We start from the raw sequence: 17,709 nt of genomic DNA, 5'->3' as shown, positions 1-17,709 counted from the left end.
TGACAGAGAACACTTCGGCAAATTTCTTAATATTTCACAAGGTTGACCATTTCAACATCAATGGGAAGATTTTAATATTTGAATTGCATTTGTAAAACCTTTATTAATATATTTTTAACACATGGCTCTGGTCCTTTTTTTTTAGAGTGAGTCTTAAGAAATAAAAATATATGGTGGCAATTTTAACAGTGTGAACAATAGATGGCTTCGTTCCAAGACACTGTCTGTTTTAACAGATAAATCCTACTTGGTTCTACATTATGTTTCAGTGAATACTGTGTAACCAGAAGATTGGATTTTTAAGAATAAATACACTTCATTCTTGGCAACAAGCTGGACTTTCTTATAATATATTAAATATTAAGAATAAGATAATAAGGAACTGGAAAGTTCCTGGTTCTTAAAATTCTGGTTTAGCTGGAGCCTAAGAGTACAGAAATGCTGACAGAGCGAGAATTCAAAAACAGAAAGGTCTTTGCTCTCATGCTCCTGTCAACTACTGCACTTTATTCTGTTTCTGTAAACGTAATTTAACTGACCATTCATCTTTCTCTAGCAGTTAGGAAAACAAAATCCTTCAGAAACTAATAAATGTAAAATACAGTTGCTAGACCTCAGATACACTCTTGCTTTATAAACTAAGTAGGAGTTTATTTAAAAAGTATGGCTCTCACATGAATTCAACTGTTTGTGCTTTCAGCTCCTATGCTTACTGATTAGGGAAACTTTTATTGTAATTTATACCTATCACCAGGTGATGGCAGAAAGCCAGATTAGGCAGCCTTTGTGGTAAAGTGTAAGTTGCTATCAGGAGTCAGGTGTTCTCTGAGCAAGGAACAATGGTTTAGCAACTCCGTCACATAACAGACTGCTATGCTAGATATAGCAGTCTCTACTACAGTGTCAGTATGCAACAGCACACAAAACACAAACTATGTCTGAGGGAAATAGATAAGTATATTATAAAGTGCCGTGAATAATCAACATCCGTTCATGATTTTAAAAACAGAAAACGAAACAAAAAAATAGCAAGTGGGAATAATAAAAAAAAACTTCAAGAAACAAAAAGATGGGTAAAAAGGCTGTTAACCATGACCAATGTCAAACTCAAGGAGGATATGTATTCCTCACGTGATACAGAACAAGACAAGGATGGTCTCTCAGACATATCTACTTAACACATAGCTGGAGATACTGCAGCAAGAAAAAGAAGTAGAAGACAGAAAAAAACTACATTTTTTTTTTCAGATTGACATGGTTTTAAATAGAAAACTACAAGAATAATAGAAAGAATTTAGGAAGGTTAAAAGCTACAAAATAAATATATAGAATGCCAAGATAGAAAAGGCATGGTTCCATAACTCGTAAAGTTATGACTCTAGAATGCTGGTACCAGACTGTCTTCTGTGTGAATTAAATAAAAACATTGTTTTGATTCCTCTTTCTGGCGTACTTGTTATGTTCAAGGATGCCAGATCCCAACAGAGTGATGCAACCCTCAGTGTAGGTTCAACCCTAGATGTGGCACTTTCCAGCTACTGCGGCTTTCTGAGATTGCTTTGTGCCTCATCAGAGAAGCCTGTGATGCTGAGACTCTCCAGCAGTTCCTAGCCAACTTCTCTTGCCAGGGACTTCTTTACAACTACTTAAAAATCAAAGGGATGCTCTCTCACAGTATTAAAACATGTTTTCCTTTAAATCTTGTACCATCTCCTCAAAAACTACAACAAATTTTTATTGTTTGGATGATAACTTTAAAGAAAAAAAGAGGAAAATATCTTCTAAAGGAAATTAACATCTATACAACAGAATATTTGCAAGACCTTATTAAACCTATCTTCACATCATTTTACATGTTGTGAACTTTCTTGAAAATATTTTACAAGTAAAACATATGGTAGGGAAAATTACATATTATTTCATTTGGCCATCTTTTTTGGCAAATTGTTCCGATACTGCTTAGACACTATATCCAATCCAGTTAAGATCTTCAGAGGCTGCTTTATCCAAAGCCATATGGCTAAGACGTAAAGCATGTGACACAGGCCTTCTTCCCCAGCTGCTACACTGCTTCCTGTTATAATACACATAGAGATCAGTCAGAGCTGAGGTATGCCACTCCTAACTTAATAATGGGGTACAAACAGTATTCTTCACATCACTTTTATTTAATGAGGAACAAAGCTGCTTTAGCAACATGTCAAATCAATTTTCTTCCATCTCAAATGATGACATGATGTTATACACTGGATATCCATCCTAAGCACTACATGCCGCCATATTCAAACCTCCTCTTACTAACTGCCTCTCGACTTAAACCAGCCCTTTGATCTTTTCAGCCTGGCACACTGATGCCTTGGAGCGATTCCTGTGAGACACGGGTAGACATCAGAGAGCTTTTTCTCTGCATTAACTAATGACTATTCTCTTTTGTCACCATGTCATAGGTTCCCTTTATTGCTTGTCTCTCTGGAATGTAAGCTTCTCATGAGGGCAATTCCTATTTCTAATCTGTTTCTACAGTGTCTCTCTCTCCTCTATCTATCTATCTATCTATCTATCTATCTATCTATCTATCTATCTTTAAATTCTAGAAATTCATCAGACAACAATAGCAAGTGACTCTTAGACTGCTCCACTTTCTAGACTATTCAACACAAGGGCTCTTTCTCTCCTCAGCTCTGCTCTGCACATGCCTGAGGAGGATTCAAGAAAAACAGGGAGCTCAGTGTCCAGAATTTCTCCACAGACAGAAGAGCGCTACGTCAGCTCTGAAGGCTTTCAAGCATGGCAGCTGTTGTGGAGAACTCTCTTCAGGTTTTAGACTAGCCATCTACAACTAAGTGACAACCTGTGTAAATAGGCTAAAATCTGGAAAGATCAAAACTCTGAAGAATTTATGGCCCCAAACACATCTGATAATATTAATGTTAACCTATATTAAGAAAAGATAATGAACTGGAGGAAAGTCATGATAGTCTTACCTTTTTATCTGTAGTAAGACATAGTTCACATATTCTGTTAACTCACAATCACTTCATGACTATGCCATAACTATACTTAGATTTGTGAAAAATTAAAGACCTCCTAAAAACTGAATATTGGGTATAAGTTTTAAAAAACAAAAGTGACTATGAAAGTCTATAACTGAAGTGAAAGTACTACCATCTGTATTGTGAAGGCCAGCCATGGTTAAGAATATAAAGGACAACTTGATTAAAAACACAGTCATTCATTATATTCTTCAAATCTAAAATTATTACAAACTGTGGTATGACAAATGGACATAGCTAAAGAGGTATGTCAGAATAACCCTTTATGAAAGATAGATAACATGCATGGCTAAACAGAATAATGAACTTTATGAACAATAAGTATTGTGAAACAGATTCACTGAAAGTCTGTTTACTTATGCAAGAATTGTTGGAACTTTCCTAAATAATTTTATATGACCCTACACAGATTTGATATAACATACCGAGAACTATCATTTTTAAAAGGTGTAGAAATTTGTATGAATATATATATATTTATAACACATAATACTACACAAGTAATATATATATATATATATATATATATATATATATATATAATATAGAATACACGCATGCTAAGTTTTGTTTTATATTCACTTTACTGTATTTATATGTGAACACTGAAAAGGAATGGCCATCCTAGCCAACAGGGTCATATAAACTCTACAGCAATATTACTAAAAATAACTATAATTTCTGTTTCTCTCACTGTAAAGCAATAAAGAAACTGTTCTCTGGAGTTGAGTGCTAAGAACTTATATCTGGAGCTTTTCAGCCATTACAAGAAAGTAGAACCAAGCACAGAAATCAAACCTACTGATTTATTATAAAATATATGTCATAGATATTAAAAGGATCCCAGGCAATAAGCCAGAGAAATGCCTAAGAGCACACCTAGGATAATACTGGGTAATTGTAAGCCCCTCACCCAAGGACCTCCAACTGCCAGGTTCCACCAATAGAACACTCTACTGCTAGACCCTGCCCCCACCCTACAGAGTAAAAAGCCCAATCTCTACCCTGGAAAGCTTCACCCTGAAAAGCCCCACTCCCCTCCCCAAGAAACTCTATATAAGCCCTGCCTTCTACTCAGTTCTCTGCTATTTCTCACCTGAGCAGAGGCAGCTACCCTCCTGGTTTTTTTCCTCCTAATAAATCTCTTGTGTGAGGTTTGTTGTTTGGTATGACTTTGTGGAATTCCTTGGCTCCTTGCCAGGATACCTTTATATCTGAGCTGTTATGCTTACAGCAATAGTAGAGAAAAAAAATATGTTCAAAAATGTATTATTACCTAACTAGGGGAGTAAAGACACAGAATATGATAGAGAATGATACCTGAAAGCATAATAAAGTTTAGAGGTACAACTTTTTAACAAATGCACTAAATGGCTCTTTTACCTTATACTGAGAAACAAACTACCAGAGAACGAAGTTCCTTTTAATACTTTCCTACTTCACTCAGACTTCCACAGCCCACCCAGTCTTAGAGATGAGGCAGCTTAAGCAAATGTGATTTTTTCACAGTTCTGGACCAGACCTTCTGGCATCCAGGTTGGGTTTCTTATGTGCTGAATTATGAGTTGCCTTCTGGCTATGCCCTCTACATTGGTGGGAAGGCAAGTTGAGTTCTAAGATCTACATGACCAGGGCACACCCACCACTATGACCTACCTCATTTAATCTTAAGGTCTCCTAGAGACCCTGTGTTCATCTATAGTCACACCAGGGATTAAAGCCTCAATGCACAAATTTAGAACAGACACAGTTTAGTCTACAAGAAATAATAATGAACCTGCAAAGCCAGAAGAGAGGGCAAAGGGCTAAAATTAAAACAACCCAAAAATCATTCCTCCAAATAAATAAAAATTCAACCTCTTTAGCTAAAAACTATCTCCTCCTCACAGACTTCACTTTTTTCTTTTTTTTTCCCCCGAGAAATAGTTTTTTTGTAGCTTTGTGCCTTTCCTGGAACTCACTCTGTAGCCCAGATTGGCCTCGAACTCACAGAGATCCGCCTGGCTCTGCCTCCCAGTGCTGGGATTAAAGGCGTGCGCCACCACCGCCCAGCTCATTTTCACTCTTACTCAAGCATAAAGATGTTGCAAATTGCATTCTTCCTAAAATGCCATTGTAACACTCATTTGTTCCACAACTTCTTTAAAGTCATACTGGTATAAAAACAAAGTTAAAAGTCAAGATGGTTCCAAGTTTTCAATTCAGTAGGATACCTTAGAGAATAAAGGAACTTGCTACCAAACCTGACCACCTGAGTTCCATCCCTGGGGCCATGTAATAAGAGATCTGATCCTGCCAGTTGTCCTTAGACTTCCACATGTGTACTATTGTGTACACACACACACACACACACACACACACACACACACACACACGTACACGCACACGCGCACACACATACACACTCATGCATGCACATAAATAAATGTCATTTAAAAGAGGAAAAAAACTAAAGCAAGAACCATTCCAAGTGTACCATAGCTCTCTAAAGAACAGGAAGACACATAAATTAAAGAATACAGCACCACTGTAAATTGCTTCAGACCCAAATATTGTAAATACAACTTATTCAGAATGATGTTTTAAAGATATCTAGAAAAACCATCAGGATATCTAGAAAACTGATCAAAGGACCAGTGCTAAAGAAATAGAAGAAAATTGTAGTAAGTGGGGGGGAAATCAAATACACTTTCCTAGGTATTCTGTAGGAATCACATAAGGGGTCACCAAAGGGATGGTGACATGTCACTCAACACTAGGAATGCCCAGACTTAAATGTCAAAATCAGTACCCATTTGAAGCTGGACCAAATAATCAACAGGCTGAGGCATGCAGATTGCAAGTTCAAAGCCTGCCTAGATTAGAGGCTGAATATAAAACCTGAATGGGAAACATTATTTTCTCTTAAAAATATTCAACTACTAATGCTAACTAAAGGCCGGGGGAACTGATAGGAAATATTTGTAGAAAATAACATAATTCTATTAACTTAACTGTATGTTTCATTTCATCTCAGTTGACCTGTATTGGATAAGTTACTATTTGATATAGTACACTTGGTTTTTTCTGAAACTAACCCAGAAAAAAATGAAAAGTACTCCTAGGTTACCCTGTTCATCTATGTATGCACTTTAGCTATATAATGTTTTAAATTTGTTTTTAAAATGAGCCTGGGGATAATATAGCTCAGTGGTCCAGCATTTGAGGGTCTGGGTTGGATCACCAGTACTGAAAAAAAAAAATTGATATTTTAAACCGATAAATAAAGCGATAGAATGGTATTAAAAGGCAAGTGATGTAATAAAACTAGTTTTTAAGAAAGGTTAATCTGGCAACAGTGATGGAAATCTCAAAGACCAGCTAAACAGTAGAAACAGACACAGGAACGCCACAATCCTGCAGGAATGCAGTGAGGGACACTGAAAAGGACAATGGGCTCAGAAAGTGTCACAGAGTGCACAGAAAAGACTGAAGTCAAAACAAGAATCTGTACAACATGGCTTCCTTTACGTACCCTTCAGGTGCAAGCCACTATAGATACATATTGTACATTTTTATCAAGCTGTGCTTCAGTAGAAAGCAGTTGATACAGCAGCGGGGTACACTGTGCTTCAGCAGTGGTAAATAAGTTAGCATACTGGGAGAGAGGGGCACTTAGGGTCAGAGTTCACGTTTGGCTCTGCAACATGCTGTTTCAGTTTCTGGAGGCCTGGAGAATCTGCCTTACCTAACTCATCAGGTTGTCACAACGAAGAAAAAGTGTGAGAAAGTGCTCTGCTCATGACAGGAATGTGCAAATTTAAGAGGTGATAGACAGGCTAAAAAGAACAAGACAATAACACAGGGCTGTCTTGAGGCCTAATATCATGAGCCCTGTTACATAATTGCTCCCTTTAATACTAAAGTCTGTACATTATATCAAGGCGGATAGAGTTCCAAAAGTAGTCATCCTCAGTTTTTATGTGTTTTTAAAAGTTTTCCTGTCACCTCTTTTCTCAGTTTCAATATTTTCGCTGCAGCTCTATTTGCTACTTATATTTTTTTTTTATTTCTGTGATGGGATTAAATGTGCAGCTACCAAGCAATGCATTTATTACCCATATGGAGGCCTCAAGAACTCTCTCCAAAAAAGTGCATACATAGATGAACAGGGTAATCTAGGAGTACTTTTCATTGTTTTATGGATTAGTTTCAGAAAAACCAAGTGTACAGATAGCCTTCTATCAAATAGTAACTTATCCAATACAGGTCAAATGATATGAAATGAAATTTACAGTTAAGTTAATAGAATTATGTTATTTTCTACAAATATTTGCTATCAGTTCCCCCCAGCCTTTAGTTAGCATTAGTAGCTAAATATTTTTAAGAGAAAATAATCTTATTTATCTACTTGTGTTGGGGATTGAATCTAGGACCTAGTGTAAACTAGACAAGCACTCTGATACTGAGCTATATACTTAGCCCCAATAAGTAATCTTCTAGACAGTGAATGGTTTAGAGAAAAACAAAAGTAACCAGTAACAATCAGCTTTTCCCTGAAGTTGGTTTGTTTCCCAAGGAAAGAATTATTCTGTCTGTTAATTTGGACTTATAATGATGTTCTATGACAGCATACAATAACATTATGTCTCAAAACCTACCAGATTTACACAGCACCATGCAGCAAGCAAAATGGCCTCAAGCAACAACACAGTGCCTATAGTAGTTTTCTTTAAATATTCATTTTGTTTATTTCTATGTATATGTGTCTTTGCATGTATGTGCAGGGCCCATGGAGGCCAGAAGAGGGCATCAGATCCCCTGAAACTGGAGTTACAGGCAGCTGTGAGCCACTTGATGTAAGTGCTCATAGCTGTTCCAATAACTAAAAATAAGTGACAGCGAGTTCTCAGCTATGCATCAACTCCCACACTCAAGGTTCAGGGATCATAGTGGAAGAGTGGGTGGGGAAAGTGTAAGAGCATTCGGATAAAAAGGAATGCTCTGAAATGCTGTTCCCTGGACAGGACACGGCTGCTGTGCAGATAAACTAACAGGAGCTGTGGTTACCCTTGCAAAGCCTGCATAAGCCAGTTAAAACTCCATAATGGAAGGAGAAGGACTCCACCATGGAGCGGGGAGGAGCTCTCAAGGCCCCACTTTTGAAGTTACTGGCAATTGAAGACTGCTGGGGGAGAGGCACTTTTCTTTGGGGGATGGTCACTGTTGTCTATGTCTCAGTGGAGGACCACACACCCATGTGTACATGGGCAGCACTAAACAGATTCAATGTGCCCCACACACACACACACATACTCACACATAAAGAGCATCAAGTTGGAAGCAAGACATATCCTGGGATCATGGGGGAAATTGAAGGGAATGAGGAAATAAATATAAGCAAAATAAATTATATACATGTCTGAAACTTTAAGAGAATAAGTTTTAAAAACAGAGGGGGAAGGGCTTGGTTTCTCACCCAGCAATGCAAAAAGAAGCCCAAACAACACTCTCCCCAAACAAAAACACTAACACCAAAAATTGGTTTCCTTCAGTGAGCAACCAACAGACACAAGCTAAGCTCCCTTCCACAAAGCTTAGAAGCCACTCAAGTACTTGTATAATATAATAAAAACCATCCATATTCTAGTTAAAGAGGGCACAGGAATGGAAAGCAGAGTGAATAATCATCCCCTCCCTCATGCTCACAAGAGAAATGCCATCTTTTCATCAGTACCTACCACAGAACCTTTCAAATTCCAACAAGCCTGCAAAGGAGGCTTTCTAGATACAAAAGGAGGATTAGATACAAAAATAATAAAAAAGGAGTAACTTTTCAGGGTTGCTGCAGTACTGAATTCAATTTCCAATTTTATAATTGGTAAGGGACAGGTGCTGGGGAAATGGCTCAGTCAGTAAAGTGTTTGCTGAGCAGGCGTTACAACCTGAGTTCAGATCTCTAGCATGCTTGTCAACAGCATGCACTATAATCCCAGTGGTGGATAGTGGAGAAAGGCAGATTCCTGAGCTCACTGGCCAGTCTGTCTAGCCAAATCCAGCTCTAGATGCAGTGAAAGACTCTGTGTCAAAATGAAGGTGGACAGGGCTTAAGTAAAACACCAGACCTCCGCCTGTGCTGCCTTCACATACATGAGCATTCTGCATGGACAAATGCACCACATACATGTGTGCATGCATGCAGCACACAGACAGGGTAAGGGATGGTGACAGAGTATCAGTCACCTTCTCATGCAGTCAAAGAAAACAAGAATGTTTTTGCTCGAACATGCACTGTGCTTCAGACATTTTCCTTCACAGTTCAGTTCACAGTGATGCTACCAGATATCAAACTTCACTTTCCTTCTACAAGCTGTTACCAATACCGTCAATCTGAGTTTTCTCTAGAAGTATGAGTACAAATATGAATGAACATTTCTAATGAATACACCCCTTGCAACATACAATATTCACACGCCTACATGCTTCAGAATTAGAGTTGTTGGTCAAATTTCTCTTTAAGAGTCAGATTCTCTCTTCTTTCACAAACTCTCAGGCAGGCAAAGTTCCACAAGGTTCAAGAGACCTTGTGGCATCAAAAACAGCATATTTATTTATACTGCTAAGGCCTTAAAGCATAATATTTCTTTGTTCAAAGCCTGAAAATTATCAATAATTTTTATGTTTTAATAAAGTAATTTTATATAAAATTTATATATATATATATGTATGTATGTATAAATATATATATATATATATATATATATATATATATAAACTATCGCATGCCCTATCCTTATGCAAACATATAAAATAACTTTATTTTCCACTAAGCAATTAGTCTGTACAGTTAATCAGCTATTCTCCCTTACAAAAACCTAATTTGGTATAACACACCTTAAAAGAGTCCCAAACCACAATTCGTTGGTATAGTGCCTCACAGAAATGAACTTTAAAATGAACTGAAGTTATCTGACTTCATGTAGCTGAAAGAGACTGAACCATTCATGTGTGATAGGTAAATGTATCTGTAGTTAAAATTATATTGTTTTAAATTACAAGCTCATTTTATGTTTCAAAGTTTTATAGGGTTTTATGTACTGTAAAATCATCTGTATTAACCTCTGACAGGTTTATTCTATTAAAGAGATTTGTACCTGTGCAATATACTTACAACAAAAATCCTGAGTATCATTGTTTGTATCATTTCTTTCTCCCTTTTTGACAGTAAACTTCTACAAACATGACCTATCATTTGTGATTTAAAATGTCTTAAAGGGATTATATCAACTAATCCATTTTCATTGTTGCTAATACCCAGCATTTACTTCAGTCCTCATTCACAATTCAAAAGAAATGTTTACACCAACTTCCTGCTTATGGTATATGAAAGAGCTCTAAGTCTATGACCCCATGTATGTCCTCCCTTCCTCTGTAGAGGGTTAGATAATGAGTATGTTAGGCTCAGTGAATCCCAGGTCTTGGTTGCAACTACTTGTGGAAGTTAGAGCACGAAAGTAGCCATAGGCAAGGCATAAGGGACACCTCTGGATTTAGTTGCTATCATTCTGGATTTAGGCTAGTGAAATAATGTGTTGAGTCTTGAGCTAAGTCCTGGAGGAAACACTAAATACTGTGCCACTCCAATACACGTGGGCTATCTTTACACTTTGCTTTCCAGAAGAGATCATTCATGGGCGTGGTGAGTTTATATAGCTTCAGCATTGAAAATACCATCCTTCACAGAGTACTAATGTCATCGCCCACTGAAACCACATCCTACCTTCTGGGAAAGCTACATAAGTTTCCTAAGTATAACACAATATAATCAAGGACTTACTCTGGCTGCCCAACCTTTCAAATACTCTAATACTGATCTCTCCAACCTTCTTTCTTCAACTTACCCTGATGTCACAGGCCACTGTACATCTTCCTGTACCAGGAAGGTCAAAATATTCCTTCCTTCCTTCCTTCCTTCCTTCCTTCCTTCCTTCCTTCCTTCCTTCCTTCCTTCCTTCCTTCCTTCCCATAGAAAAAGTGAGTTCTATATCCCCTACTTTTGCTACTAGAGTTGGATGCTAACTTCAATCTCCTTTTCCCTCACTGCTTGCAATACTATCCAAGTCAGACAAGCTGTGTGCTTAACCTTCTCAGCCTCTTTCGTGCGGCAGCAAAACCACATAATATCAATAATATCATAAAAGACTGTCAGGTGAAAGATGGGAGGTCACCTGAGAAAGTTCTTTTATTTTCTATTTCAAAGGAGAGGAATAACAGTTGCCAAGACCTCCAGTCCCTTTTCTTCCTGCCCTATGTGTTCCTCTGGACTGCAGCAGCCATTAGAAGCTAGAACTGTAGAGCTGCCAACACTGATAACCTTTAACCTGCAAATCAGTACCAGAGGTCATCTCTCTCCAGTTCTTATTATATGAAAAACAGACCCTTAAATGAAAATGTCATTGGATTCCTAAACCACTAGTTATGGAAAGTGCTACCCAAAGTGTGTTATGAATTTTCCATAAACAGCATTTCTCTGATGTGGTGGGTATTGTGTTCCCTGAAATATTGTGTGTTCCCTAAAATAAACGTATCTGGGGTCAGAGAACAGACAGCCACTAGAACAAAGTCAAAAATGGTGGCTAGAAAATGGGAAGAGTAAGCCATAACAGAAGTTGGGCGGAGGTGGTGCACGCCTTTAATCCCAGCACTTGGGAGGCAGAGCTAGCCGGATCTCTGAGTTCAAGGCCACTTTAGAAACAGCTAAGCATGGTGACCCACGTCTTTAATCCCAGAAACCCAACCTTTAATCCCCGGGAGTGGGGGCAGAAAAAGAAAGGTATATAAGGTGTGAGGACCAGGAACTAAGTGAGAAAAGCATGTAGTTAGTTAAGCATTTGGTTAGTTAAGGATTTGGCTAGAGAAGCATTCAGGCTTTGGAGCAACACAGTTCAGCTGAGATTCATTTTGGATGAGGACTCAGAGGCATCCAGTCTGAGGAAACAAGACCAGTTGAGGAACTGGCAAGGTGAGGTAACTGTGGCTTGTTCTGCTACTCTGATCTTCCAGCATTCACCCCAATAACTGGCCTCAGGTTTGATCTTATTAATAAGACCTGTTAAGATTCTGCTACACTCTGACATGGAGAGAAAACCAGCAAAACATGGTCTCTGCCCTGAGGACTGACATCCTTGGAAGAATGAAGTCAAAACAAGCCAAAAGGGTCCCAAGATGATTATCCATGGAAGGATAGAGAGTCAGACAGATAGACAGACAGAGACAGAATCGGAGACAGACAAAGAAAGAGTCACAGAAAGAGAGTGACAGAGATAGACAGACACATAAAGAAGCAGAGAAAAACAGAGATGGAGTTAGAGAAACACATACAGAGAGAAAAGCTAAAAACTTTACTATTGTGGAGTCAATAAGCTTTATTAATGTTCTACTCAACAAATCAAATGTAAAAATCCTAACTGTATTAATTTTCTATCATATGCTTCCACTATGTGAAAACAAGTTCAGAACTCATTTTTTATAGTTACAGTTTTGTGATTTTTCAAGCTAGTTAATTTATCTTTATAATTAGAGTTCTCTAATATTTTCAAATGCATTATTATTGTCAATATAGGAGTATGTCTGTCACTTGCAGAATCTTTGAAATAATAACCATCAATTAGTAATGATACTGCCAATAAAGACAATGGTTCTTTCAAGCATTCACACACTACTTTTGTTGGCAGATCCATCCATCATTCTCTGTTTAGGGACAGCTGCTTCTCTCGTGCTCTATGTCAGTCATTATGTAATTCTATTTGGCCAAGAGAAAAGCCCATAAGTATGGTTATTTTAATTCATATATCCCTCTAAGTAAAACCTTTAAATTTAAATATGTTTGTACTGGCGTTTGAAGTAGGATTCAGTGGTTAGGAGTGCTTACTGCCCTTCCAAAGGTACTTAGCACCAATATGGAGTGGCTAACAACAACCTGTAACTGTAGTTCCAGGGATCCTTTCTCTGGCCTCCAGGGGCACATGTCTTCACACACACACACACACACACAAAGCCCCACACATACATATAATTTAAACAGAAAGCAAATCTTTAAAAAAATGTGTTTATTTTTATACAAGCAATGCACTATGTACATGGGTACACACACACACACACACACACACACTCACGCTTATACCAGTGCATGCACCCAAACACCTCTAACTTTAAATTGCAAAGCTTTCTGCTTCATGACATTGCTTGTTGGTTTTATGCTATGGTGTAAGCATTTTTCAACAACAACAACTATATATCCTATAAGCTCTTGTTGAGGTTTCAAGATTTTTTTTTTTATTCTAGTGTTCATAACAGAATAGGATTTCTTTGAACTGTTTAAACATTACCTAGGAAGAAATCTAAATATGAGAAAGTTAAGCCTCCACTATAGTAGTGGGGCAGAATTTAATGAAGACCCAACATTTTGTGGCAATGCCCCAATTTCCTATGGTCTGTTTTGGTTGACAAATCTGTGCTGCACAGGGTAATAACAGCAGCAGAACAGCTGGGTGGCCTTATCAGGCACAAAGGAAGCAATAGCACATGCTGCTAAGTGTCTTTCTGATTGCCTAGAAATGGCAGCACATGCAGATTTATTCCCTGTTATAAATTAGAACAATTATTTCTCTGGAGTTTACAATTTCTTTACACAAGAGTCGAACTTGCTGTACATAAAATGAAAGACTTTCAAAAGGATATCTTCCCTTTCTTTGATGATCAGTTCATTCTGTTCTTCCAACTGCCGAATCTTCTTCTCAAAGGACTCCTGCTCGGTCTTCAGGCGCTCCTCTGTCACTTCCTTCTCTTCACTGACCCTGAAAGAAGGAGCAAACAAGGAAGGACATGGAAAGTCTGTCAGGAGGAAGCCGCATGCCTGCAGCTTCAGCTCCCCACACAACACTTCCGACACAGGACTCTTGGGGAGCTCTGTTGTTAATTTACTCTCTAAAAAAGTCTTCAACTTTGCAACATCTATGCTCCACATTTTAAAAGATATGTACAAGAAGGAAACAGTTAGAATCGTGGTCTACATTTTTAATTGAAGCAGTGTCAGACCACAAAGTAACAATAAACGATCTCAGCCTCCATGTCACTTAGAGTAAGTAGGCCACAGGTTAGTCAACAGGGCAATAACCTAAATGGAGGGAACAACTGGACCCGCACCGTAAAGAGGACAGAAACTCTGGCACGAGTGCATGTCCAGTGCTGGCTTGTTAATTCTTGGGAAGGAAAACAACGGCTTATGCAAAAACTTTACCACTGTCATCATTTACAGACTCTTCAGAGGATGTCCTCCAAACATCCACAAACTGTCCTCTTACTTAACATGAAAAGACCTTTAGAGTTAGCAACAGGACTGATGGTGGTGTCCGAAGGAATGGATTTCTCTTGAAGTCTTCTATTTTCTTTAAATATTATTGCATATTTTATATTTCTCTATATGAAAATATTATATGTTTTAATATCAAAAGCCCTCTGTGGTGATCTGGAAAAGAATGGCCCCCACAGGTTCATATATTTGAATGATCAGTCATCAGGAAATGGCACTATTTGGGAAGAATTAGGAGGGATGGCATTGCTGGGGTGGGTGTGGCCTTGTTGGAGGGAGTATGTCACTGGGGGTGGGCTTTGAGGTTTCAGAAGCCCACGCCAGGCTGAATCTCTGTCTCAGTCTCTATGACTGTGGATCAGGATGTAATTATCAGCTACTGCTCAGATGCCATGTGTGTTGCCATGCTTCTGCCATGATGATTAATGGTCTAAACCTCTGAAACTGCAAACAAGCCCCAAGTGAATGTCTTCTCTTCCAAAAGTTGCCTTTGTCGTGGTTTCTCTTCACAGAAGGAAGGTAAGATTAGGAATTAAATAAATCATATTGACAAGAATGGACTTGAGACACTATCTCTGTTCCCTGGAGACTGTGCCAAAACTTGTGGTAGACCAAGCTTTCTCCTTCCTGTGGACCCTCCTCTTGGCCCTCCATTCTAACCCATTCCCATAACCCATTTGTGTCAGCCACAATACCTAGAAGTACTCTCTACCTAGGACCCTCGGTGGCCACACTGGACCTAGAGTTGGGTAGGTAGGTGATTCTCACTCTCCTCTTGTCTTCTACTACAATCTCTCCAGTCTCATCCCCAGCTCTGTAATGGCCTGCTTGCACAGGCCTGCCCTACCAACCTATACCCATTCCCTGGAGACTCCAAGAACACTGGTGTGGACCCAGCTTTTCTTTTTCCTGTGGACCCCTTCAAGCCCTCTCTTCTAACTCATCCTCATCCCTTAATGTCAGTCCCCAATACCCAGAAACACTTTTAACCTGGGAAAACCAGTGACTGCACCAGGCCGGGAATCAGGCCAAGTATTCATGCCATCCTTCCTGTTCTCCATCCTCAGCTCAGTAGCAACCTGCTTACAGCCCCCCTCCTGTCACCTCAATTCCATTCAACTCCAACTCTTGGTTCAGACTCAGGATCACCCTGGACATCTCATCCCTGTCTTTCCAGATTATTCTCCATCTTGCTGCAACCTACTGACAGACGCCCCTTTTCCTACCACATGTCCAACTCACTAGGAACACCACCTCTTGGTGGGAATAGAATCCCATTTGTTCTTTGTGAAGCCACTCTCAGCCATTTCATCTAGCCCACATCCATACCTCTTTGCCACCCACTGACCTGCAGGAGCACTCTCTACCAGGCAACATGCAGCCATGACACTTTCCTAAGATCAAGAGAGGGCAACAGAAATCAAAGAAAGGAATATCCACCTAACAAAGACAGAACATATATCTGTTCCGCATATATAACTATGCTGTCAAGTATTATGTTAACTCAACATAAGATAGAGTTATCTGAAAGGAAGGAACCTCAATTGAGAAAAATGCTTCCATAAGATTCAGATATAGGGCATTTTTTTATTTAGTGATTGATGGCAGAGGGCTCAGTCCATTGTGAGCAGTGTCTTCCTTGGACTGGTGGTCATGGGGTTCTGTAAGAAAGTAGGTTGAGCAAGCCATGATAAGCAAGCCAAGAAGCATCTCTACTCTATAGCTTCTGCATCAGCTTCACTACTCTATAGCTTCTGCATCAGCTTCTGCTTTCCAGTTCCTGCCCTGTTTGAGTTCCTGTCCTGACTTTCTTCCATGATGAATAATGATGTGGAAGTGTTAGCTAGATAAACCCTTTTGTCCCCAAGTTGCTTTGGTCATGATGTTTCATCACAGCATTAGTAACTAAGACAAATACCTAGAAACACCTGAGTCCAAACACCAGATGTCTAGACACCAGTGTAAAATGACAAACATCAAGCAAGAGCTAAGACCATGCCTCTAGGAAAAAGAACCCAGTAAGTGTACTACAGTAGGCCCAGAGAAATGCAAAATAGCTGAAATATAAGACAAAGACTTCAAGACAGCAATTATGAAAATGTTCAAGAACCATAAAGAGGATATAAAGAAATCCCATAATGAAGTCTGTGAAAACAACAGCTCAAGACATGAAAACAGAAATACAATCGCTAAAGAAAATCCAAGCTGAGACTAACTGAAAATGAAAAATTAGGACGTCAAACAAAAACCTTAGAGGTAAGCCTCAATGACAGAGTGCAAGACAATAAAAAGAGACTTTCAAGCATGGAAGATAAAGTAGAACAAATGGATACTTCAGTCAAATTATATGTTAAATCTGAAATAATCCAGGCACAGAATATGCAGGAAATGTGGGACACTGTGAAAAGACTAAATCTACAAATGACAGGAATAGAGGAAGAAGAGGAAATGCATTTCAAATGTATAGAAAATATCTTCAACAAAATCATAGAAGAAAATTTCCCTAACCTAAAGGAAGAGGTGTCTATCAATGTACAAGTATACAGAACACCAAAGACTGGACCAGAAAAGAAATTCCCAATAACACATAATAATCAAAACACTAAATATACAAAGACAGAACATTAAAAGCACAAGAGGAAAAACAAAGTAATTTATAAAACCAGACCTATTAGAATAACACCTGACTTCTCAATGGAAACTCTAAAAGCCAGAAGAGTCTGGACAGATGTTCTACAAACTCTAAGAGACCACAGATGCCAGCCCAGACTAATATACCCAGCAAAAATTTCAATCATAAGAGATGGAAAAGGACATTCCATGATAAAACCAAATTTAAGCCTTATGTATATATTTAAGCAATATGTATATACAAATCCAGCACTATAGAAGGCACTAAAAGGAAAACTTCTACACTCAAGAAAATACAAGAGTCGGGCGGTGGTGGCGCACGCCTTTAATCCCACCACTCAGGAGGCAGAGCCAGGCGGATCTCTGTAAGTTTGAGGCCAGCCTGGGCTACCAAGTGAGTTCTAGGAAAGGCACAAAGCTTCACAGAGAAACCTTGTCTCAAAAAAACCAAAAAAGAAAAGAAAAAAAAAGAAAAAAAGAAAAGAAAAGAAAGAAAAAAGAAAATACAAGAAACAAATAATATAAGATATAAGACAAGCAAATCAAGAGGAAAAAAACACACACACAATACAACAAAATAATGGAAATCAACAAATACTCCTCATAATTCTCAACATTAAGGGTCTCAATCCCCCCAATAAAATACTAGATTCAAAAACAGGACCTATCCTTTTC

At 38.6% G+C, this 17,709-nt stretch overlaps 1 protein-coding gene across 5 annotated transcripts in view; it reads right to left on the bottom strand.

Annotated features, from left to right (window-relative positions):
• Kiaa1328 (KIAA1328 ortholog) overlaps positions 1-17,709 on the bottom strand; it is a 286,471-nt gene that overhangs the window by 222,937 nt on the left and 45,825 nt on the right. For all 5 annotated transcript variants that reach the window (XM_036204391.1, XM_036204393.1, XM_036204392.1 and 2 more), the window contains one exon: positions 13,773-13,888. In XM_036204391.1, the coding sequence (XP_036060284.1) occupies positions 13,773-13,888 (116 nt within the window). The remainder of the gene's footprint in view (positions 1-13,772; positions 13,889-17,709) is intronic.

The sequence above is a fragment of the Onychomys torridus genome, chromosome 13 (genome assembly GCF_903995425.1).
Source record: "Onychomys torridus chromosome 13, mOncTor1.1, whole genome shotgun sequence".
Lineage (NCBI taxonomy): Eukaryota > Metazoa > Chordata > Mammalia > Rodentia > Cricetidae > Onychomys > Onychomys torridus.
This window is presented reverse-complemented; position numbering and strand designations above follow the sequence as displayed.